This window comes from Aphelocoma coerulescens, unplaced genomic scaffold, assembly GCF_041296385.1.
Source record: "Aphelocoma coerulescens isolate FSJ_1873_10779 unplaced genomic scaffold, UR_Acoe_1.0 HiC_scaffold_574, whole genome shotgun sequence".
NCBI lineage: Eukaryota > Metazoa > Chordata > Aves > Passeriformes > Corvidae > Aphelocoma > Aphelocoma coerulescens.
In genome coordinates this window covers 22,833-31,815 of record NW_027183921.1, presented here as the reverse complement: position 1 = coordinate 31,815, position 8,983 = coordinate 22,833, and the positions used below count along the sequence as shown (strand labels likewise).

Genomic DNA, 8,983 nt, shown 5'->3' with positions numbered 1-8,983 from the left:
CCTAAGAGCCACCTTGCTCTTCTGTCTCCCTAAACGTATCCAAGCCCATTAAGGAGTGGTTCACTATCAAGGGGAAGCAGTGGGGAAACATCTGAGGTTTGAGTCTAAAGGCAGGAGCAAGTGTCCTTTTTAATTAGCCACCCCCTTAAGTGACTTTTCACTTAATAGGTGGTAACATAGAAATCAGGTATTTAGCACAGATTCCTGCCAATAGCAATGTCAAGAGTTAATACACTTTTCTCAGAGACCTGCAAATCTCAAGGTCCCTGTATTGAGCTTCCTCACCTTCACTTACGGCAGAGAGCAGACGGACTAGAAAGAAAAGATGACACTACATGCTGCTTTTCGAGGCCTGAGTTGAGGCCCGACGTCGCTGGCGGGAGCGGTTGCTCCTGGTGGATGTCTCCGACAATGTCACCCTACGCCTGGGCGTCTCAGCCCTTGGTGCTGTCCTGCGGCTGCTGTCACGGCGACTCCTCGACCGCACCGGTGAATTTGAGGCCCGACGTCGCTGGCGGGTGCGGCTGCGTCTGGGGGATGTCTCCGATGGTGTCCTTCTGTGCCTGGGCCTCTCAGCCCTTGGTGCTGTGCTCTGGCTCCTGTCACGGCGACTCCTCGACCGGGCAGGTGGATTTGAGGCCCGACGTCGCTGGCGGGAGCGGTTGCTCCTGGTGGATGTCCCTGATGCTGTCTCCCTTGGCCTGGGCGTCTCAGCCCTTGGTGCTGTCCTGCGGCTCCTGTCACGGCGACTCCTCGACCGCACCGGTGGATTTGAGGCCCGACGTCGCTGGCGGGTGCGGCTGCGTCTGGGGGATGTCTCCGATGGTGTCCTTCTGTGCCTGGGCCTCTCAGCCCTTGGTGCTGTGCTCTGGCTCCTGTCACGGCGACTCCTCGACCGGGCAGGTGGATTTGAGGCCCGACGTCGCTGGCGGGAGCGGCTGCGTCTGGGGGATGTCTCCGATGGTGTCCTTCTGTGCCTGGGCGTCTCAGCCCTTGGTGCTGTGCTCTGGCTCCTGTCACGGCGACTCCTCGATCGGACAGGTGGATTTGAGGCCCAGCTTTGCCGGCGAGAGCGATTTCGCCTGCGGTCAGACCCAGAGCTTCTGGAATGGCTGGTGTCTGATGACCTTGATGTCACCTCACTCTCCATGCAGGGGCTGCTGCTCTCCAGCGAGGAAGATTGCAGCAGCTGCCCCATTGGTGCATGTTGGACGCTGCTGCGTTTGCTGGTCTCTGGAGATGGAGACAGGGGAGGCACACCCGATGGTGCCAGGATGCCAGAGTTGGGGCTGATGGCCTCGGATTGTGCAGAGCCATGGGAAGGCTCCAATCCATGGGAAGGTTCCAATCCTGACTGTCCAGCCAGGCTGGGGACATTGAGCTCCAGTTCATCCCTGGGGGCATAGAGCTCCGGCTCATCCCTGGGGGCTGTAAGGGGAAGAAGGAATGAGAGGGGCCCAGCAGGCCTGGGCCAGGCCAGGCCAGTGCGGTGCCCCCAGCCCTCCAGGAGCGGACAGGCTCTGCCAAGCCCAGCCTTGGCACTGACCCCAGCCCAGGGCCACGCAGCTGCGTTGCCTCATACCTGTGCCCAGATCAGCACAGCTGTCGCACTCCCAGCTGGGTGTGTCGTTTCTGAGGCCAGAGCAGCGCCTGTGGGTGCCCTCAGCAGCACAGGAGGAGCACAGGAGCAGTTCCCAGGGCCTGGGAAAACAAATGGTTTCATGGCACTGAGGACAAAGTGTCCACAGCTCGGGATTGTCCGGCTGAGCTCTTCTTCTGGCTCCTTCAGCTTCGAGCCCTTGCCAAGACACAGGTTCCCTGCAGAGCCCTGGGGTGCAGCTGCCCAACTTACCCCTCTTCCTCTGCCTCCTCCCTGCCTCCTGGATAAAGGCACTTCCTGGCATTGCACTGGCTGTGCCTGTCTCCTAATTCTGCAAAGGCATCGTTGTCCTCCCATGTTGGCTCTCTGATGAGGAAAGGAGAAGCCGATGAGCTCGTGCTGCTCCACCATCCTGGAGGTACAGGCTGTCCCTGCTCTTCCTCCAGTGCTTTTCCAAGTCTTGCGTGAAGCTGAAGCCCAAACTCACGGGACAGGGCAGGGCCAGGACTGCGGGGGCAGGCCCTGGCACAGCAGCTGCCCCCTCCTGTGTTGTGAGCCAGGCAGAAGGACACCGACCTGAAGGGGATTCGGATCCCCATGATGAACATTTGGACAAGAAACTCATCATCGTCTCTGCAGAGGGGGCACTGGAAGTACAATGCACCAGCGCGCAAGGCCTGTCCCTGCAGGGCAAACAGCAGCAGTGTGAGCAAGGCCCTGGTGCTGCTGAGCACCTGCTGTGCCCCGGGGCTGCGGGAATGGCTCCTACCTGGATGCAGTCCCTGTGGAACCAGGCCCTTTTGCACGCTGGGCACACCAGTGTTGTGTAGCTCTTTCTCTCCTCCACAGGCTCCATGCAGATGGGGCATTCGGTGCCCGGCTCCGGAATCACCGTCGCATCCTGTTCTGGGGAGTGCTCAGGGCAGTAGGACCTGGGGGAAAAGGGATGGGCAAAGTGAGACGTGCTGGGTCCTTCTGCAGGGGTGGCCAGAACGGGAGAGGACGTACCTGTATGGGGTTATGTAGTTAGTCACACAGTGACCCTCCTTGGCACAGGGCAGGTGGAACCATCTGTCGCAGTCTTTGTGACAGCACATGATGGTGGCCCCAGTCTCCCCACAGACGCAGCAGTGCTGGAAAGAGCCAAGCAGCCCCATCAGAGGCAGCCTCGGGCCTCCCCAGGCAGCCCCACGGCTCCGGGCAGGGCGCAGGACTGTGGCCGCTGCTGGGTCTCAGCCCACAGACCCGCCTGGAGGAAGAGGCTCCTGTGCCAGAGCCTCTGTGGAGCTGCTGGGAGCCAGACTTTTGTCCCACAGCTGGTGGGAAGGGCCGGCCTTTCTTTTGTGGGGTCTGGGCTAAGCCCTGGCAAACCTCGCCTGGCACAAGCCTCCCTGCTCTTGTCAGGCTCTCACCTGCTGAGCCGCCCGGCTGACTGCAAGTTGGATATCGCGAGGGCGAAACCCCTTGAGTCCAATCCGATCACTGTCTTGTTGAAAAATGAGGCTGGCGAAATTCTGTGGCAAAGGCAGGGAGCTGATGAGGAGAGAGTGGCAGGGGCTGCCCACTGCAGTGCTGGAGAGAGGCTCAGCGCAGCTCACCAGGCAGAAGACGTGGGCACAGAGCCCGTGCTTCTCCCATTTGTCGCCGCAGATGTCCGGGTCAGCCTCTGCGCGGCGGCACAGCAGGCATGCTGCAGGGGACAGAGCCAATGGCACCGGGCACCTCTGCGGGGCTCTTAGCCCGCAGCATCGGCCCCAAGGGCTGCTCTGGCCCTGCCTGCCTGGCTGATGGGCAGGCCTGGAGGCCTTGGGGAGCAGGGGACAGCGCGGGCACGGGTGTCCCCACAGCTGCCCCCTGGCCCGGCTGGGCCCCCCTTGGGGAGGAAGGAGGCTCCCAGCCCCAGCATGGCTGGGCAGCTCCTGCCTCCCCCTGCCTCCGCTCCGGGCCCCACGCTGGCTGCCCCGACAGCCCCTGTGCCAGCCTGCGGGAGGGCTGCTTTGCCCTCACCTGGCTCTCTGGCATCAGGGGCCTCCTGCTTCCCTTCTGCCATGGCTCTTGTCAGCAGTGAGTCCCTGTGCAGAACCACCGCGGTCTTCTCCAGGGGCTCGTCCTCTCCTTTTGTGGGAGAAAGAAGAGTGTGGGGAGTTTGTAGAACAGGCCCAGAGCCACGAGGGCACTACTCCCTGGTGAGCCCTGCGTGAGCCCTGCTCCAGTCCGCCTTCTCCTCCCGTCACAGCGTCGAGGAACACTGCTGTCTCCCGTGGATGTTCCTCTGCTGCGTCTGGGAAGGAAGAGGCAGGTGAGCCTGCAGCACAGGCCCAGAGCCCCGAGGTGTGGGGCCCCTCTGGCCCCTGGGCAGCCCTGTCCCTGTCCTACCTTCCCCTCCCGTTGTCAGGTCGCACTGACACACGCTGGCCTGAGCTCAGCGTTCCCTCTTGTGGCCTTGGTCGCACGGGTCACAATGGCCACTCTGACATCAGCAACGTGCACCCAAAATGGGGGCAGCGATGGCCTCAGTCCCACGTCACCCATTTGAGGCTGCCCCCTTGGGAACCGAGGTTCTGAGATGGGTCCGAGCCTTTGGTCAGAGCCCAACCAGGGCAGGGGCTCCTGCAGCAAGTGCAGGGTCAGATGCCAGGCCCTGGGGCAGCCATCGAGGGTGGCACTGTTGGCAGAAAGGGGCTGTTCAGGCAGTGCCACTCCAGGGCTCCTGCCCCTGGCAGTCGGCTGCCCAGAGAGCTTGTGGGCTCTCTTGCACTGGACAGATTCAAAAGCTGCCCCAGGTGGAGCGACGTTTTCCCTGACACCTGTCTGGAGAAATCCCAGAGGAACCTGATTTGATGCTCTTGCTGATCAGTGTTGGGAACAGGAGATAAAACTGGAGACCACCACACGTGGCTCCCAACCTCAATTATCCTGTCACCCTATGAACTAACAACTTTGACATTTAGTATTAAATGGAAAAGTTAGTGTTAAGCTCCTGAGAAACGTCAGCTTTTACACTGACTCTGATGGAAACCCAGAGAATTCAGTGGGAGTTTTCTGCGTGCAGCTGACTGGAGAGCTTGAACCAGTCCTCGACTCAGAAGTCAAATGCAGGAGGATGCTTTTCCCACATGAAAGGCACTTTTGCCAGTTTGGTCCATGCCTTCCTACTAGCAAATAAATAAATTGAAAAAAACAGCTAGAAGAGAAGCACAAACCGTTCTTTTGGCCTTTTCTCATTCATGTCTTTGCAGGCATGCTCCTGGAAAATCCAGATCAATGGCTTCTAGAACAATCAGCGGGACCCCTGGAAAGCAAGGGGTGACGAGCAGGGACACCCTGCACCTGCCTGATGCCGGGGCAGGGGGAGTTCATCAATTTTCCTGTCTCCATGGGAGAGGCACCTTGGGAGGACAAGGATGCCTTCACTGAACTAGGAGGGAGGCACAGCTGGTGCAATGCCAGGGAGTGCCTTTATCCAGGAGGCAGGGAGGAGGCAGAGGAAGAGGGCTAAGTTGGGAAGTGGCACCCCGGGGTCTGTAGTGAACCCGTGTCTCGGCAAGGGCTGGAAGCAGAAGGAACCAGAAGAGCTCAGCCGGACAATGCCGAGCTCTGGACACTTTGTCCTCGGCGCCATGAACCTCCTTGTTCCCCAGGCCCTGGGAGCTGCTCCTGTGCTGCCCCTGCAAGTTATGTATAGACACAGAGCTACCTGCTCTTTCCCAACCCTGTGCAGCACTGGACAGGAGGACACAGTAAAATGTTGTCTTCGTTACATGATCTAATTATCAAAAGTCCGGCCAAGAAGCAACTGACATTGAAGCCCTACACACAGAAAACCCCAACCCCTGGTACAAACCTTGAATTGACACAGGACATGTATACCTGTTCAGAAACACAGGCTGACAGTGTTGGCCAATAGTTTTTCCTATTAGATCTTGGAAAGGATTTCCAAAGTAACATTGTTTGGCAACTTCTTCAAGGAAGAAACATGACACACTTCTCATCAGTAAAAGAAGCTTTATTGGTTTGCTTTCACTTTTCTTTTGGCGTCCTTATGCTTCTTCCGGCATTCCTGAAAATAGTGAAAATCCAACGTATTATTATTAGAAGTTTCTGAATCCACTATTAGGAGAAGTCTCTAAATTCACTCTTTCTCTTGAACACTTTCTTTATGTACAGTTAAGTCGCTGGTCCTGTCCTGTAACGTGCAGAGATTTAGTGGTTTACCTGAGTGACGTCACAACCTGATGTTATACACACCAGTATACTAAACCACTTTTGTTCTCTGGTAATTACAAAGTTTCAGGCTCTTGTTGAGGTCCTGAATTAATTTCTCATGCAGATTCATAGCCCTGTTCCCTCCTCATGCTCAGCTTTCAGCCACAGTTACCAGGGAACGGACGTTTCACACTCACCTCAAGCAATAATCTACGTCTGTCTTCCCAATCCTCTTTTTCTTCACTGAGCTCTACAGATCTACAAAATAACTTTGGGCCTTCTGCACAAAACAAAGAACCAATTATAAGGGTTAAACACTTCTGCTGCTGCTGCTGCTTGGATCACTCATGAGCAACACAGCAATAAAGTCAGCAGCCCTATTCTTCGCATCCTTCCTATTCTCTTCCCCCCACCACCACACGTGGGCTCCAACAGAAATGTTCTGTGTTACAGCCTCGTGTACTACGAAGAATGAAAGGCAGCAGCAGTTCTCCTGAACATGCTGAAATCTAGATTGCAGTGAAATAGCAGCTGCTCCAGTAAAAGCTCAACACCAGGATGAAAACTGATGCTGGCTAAGGACTGAGATCTCCATTTTAACACGCGCTGTAAATCAGATAGGCTGGAAGACTACAGAGCACTAAGATTATATATATGCTGAAAAGGATCCAAAATGTCTAGGCAACTTGTCCAGTGACTATTTTTTTGGTAATCTCCAAAAGTCCAGATATTTACTAGGCAATTATCTGAAAGACAAGAAAGCCAGACAGCTGCTCAGCCTTTATTTTGCCAGGACTTCCTCACGGGCTGCTACCACAACCTAGACCCCAAGTAAGGGTGGCAAATGTTGACTACAAACCATTCATAAGCGGGCAGCATTTTTTCCTCACTGAATTCCAGTAAGAGTTTAAAAGGAAAAAAATACAAAAGGGGTGAATAAGTTCAGTTGTACCTCTTAGGCGTTCATCATCTTTGGAGAGGAAGAAAACTCTAGCACTTTCCGTGTGGGGTAAAGAAAGAAACCTGGACAAGTACAAAGGGATTTTAGCATCCTAAAAGGCACTACCAAATTCCATGAACATGAGTTAAAGCTGCAGCGCTTCAGAGAAACGGTAAACATTGAAGAGCTTTACTCCACAGTAACCAAACAGAGCCTTCTATAAAAACCCCCACTTTTTAAAAGAAAACTGACTGTGTCTTTGGCTTTTGGCCAAACTCAGATTGGGTTTGGTCAACCCAAAACGACCCAGTTAATTTCTTGTGCTCAACTTCTCTCTCTTCATATTCAACTTCACATCAAAGGGGCTGCTGGGAGTTTTGACTCTGTGCAGCACAAACGGTTTGTCCAAGATGACTTTCACTGCTCAGAGGTGTGCAACGTCCGTTTCCCATTTCCTGAGTGCTGCTCTTAATATGCCCACAGCATCCAACTACGACAACCAAGGAGAGAACCAATACAAATGGAACTTGCATTTCTCGGTCCTTTCCAATTTCTGATGGCTCAGGCTCATCATCACTCTCAGAACTGCTGTCTTGGAAACGTGGATCCTCTTGCCACGTGACTTTTACCGGTTTTATTGGTCCCAGTATGTAAGGCTCTGCAATATAACAGCACCAAAAAAGAAAAAAAAGCCAAAACCAGGTTATTCCTCTACTTGCCAGGAAAAGTCCTTCCTTTCAAGTGAAATACTTACACTGGAGAAGGCAGATTTAGGAAGGACAGAATCTTCTCCCCTCAGATTTTCTGAGCTAAATCTCTGCTCCAGTATTTTCCCCTTTGTTCTAGGCATCTCCCACGTATTCCTAAACCTTGATCGCTGCATTCAGAAGACACTAACTACCTTCTGAATTCAGCAGAAGTGTGGGGGGCTTGTTGCTTTGTGCTGTTGCACACAAAGCACCTTGGGTTTTTTAATCTTTTGGGTAACTTTGCACAGTTTCTTTTCTTTCCTACAAGACTGTGACTTGATTTAATATTGTTTCATCTTCATTTCATAAGGCCTCATTTTATCTGAGGTTAGGACATGCCAATGATGATGTGTCATTCAGCTTCCATTCTCTAAAGGTCCAAGAATAGAATTCAGTAACTAATAAAATATTCTTGAATCTTGGGGTCAGCTCCAGGATTTTGCTCTTCACTCTACATTAACACACATTTTCTTTGCAATCTGGTTGGGTTCTATGAAACTTGCCAGGACTGGTGTGTCACCTTTTTCCCTGTTTGAGAAATTTAGGGGATGACAACAAGCTTTTTCACCACTCTGCAAAGACCCCACTGCCTTCTCTCTCAAAGCCCGCCTTTCAGAACTCTGAGATGCAAGCACGAGTTACCTCTCCTTAATCTACCGCAAGCCTGGCAAGTAGAAATGAAGATCAGAATGCTTCTGCCTAATTACTGGCTTCTGCCGCTGAAAATCCCCTGGATCCAGACCCTCTTTACACCGTATTGCTCTGCAGTGCCTGCCTTAAGCTCTTCCTAGGAATGGCACCGTTAGAAGGGTTCTGCTGTTACCTTCTTTCATGCCCGACTCCTGTGTGTCTCCGAAGAAGGAAAAGTGAAAGCACTCGACTCCTGAGCTACGTCGTTCGCAGGCAAAGGTCCCAGATGGTCAGCTGGGACAGAGTCCTGCGCATCCTCTTTGTCCCAAGGGTATGTCCTCAGTGTTTTCTGGTTTGTTCTTTGAAGGTCCAAACAAGTCTTTTAAATCAGCAGCAATGTCGTAATAGATTTCTTCAGACACTTGAGGCAGTGTCTCACTCTCTTCTTTCTTCTTCCTTTTGGCTTTCCTGAAATCAGATTGTTCAAGGATAGCAACACAGCACATGTCCTTTCCAAAGACAGCTTCCCTAAGAGCCACCTTGCTCTTCTGTCTCCCTAAACGTATCCAAGCCCATTAAGGAGTGGTTCACTATCAAGGGGAAGCAGTGGGGAAACATCTGAGGTTTGAGTCTAAAGGCAGGAGCAAGTGTCCTTTTTAATTAGCCACCCCCTTAAGTGACTTTTCACTTAATAGGTGGTAACATAGAAATCAGGTATTTAGCACAGATTCCTGCCAATAGCAATGTCAAGAGTTAATACACTTTTCTCAGAGACCTGCAAATCTCAAGGTCCCTGTATTGAGCTTCCTCACCTTCACTTACGGCAGAGAGCAGACGGACTAGAAAGAAAAGATGACA

General features: G+C 53.2%; 1 protein-coding gene across 1 annotated transcript; it reads right to left on the bottom strand.

Moving 5' to 3' along the window:
* Positions 1-606: 606 nt before the first annotated feature.
* LOC138101946 (G2/M phase-specific E3 ubiquitin-protein ligase-like) lies at positions 607-3,650 on the bottom strand (the record flags this gene model as incomplete). Its single annotated transcript, XM_068999691.1, has 9 exons — positions 3,608-3,650; positions 3,199-3,290; positions 3,013-3,114; positions 2,609-2,733; positions 2,370-2,532; positions 2,173-2,283; positions 1,853-1,962; positions 1,583-1,701; positions 607-1,428 (listed from the first exon to the last, which is right to left on the bottom strand). Coding segments are annotated over exons 1-9 (1,687 nt in total), but the record flags the coding sequence as incomplete, so codon positions are not given.
* Between the last annotated feature and the right edge of the window lie 5,333 nt (positions 3,651-8,983).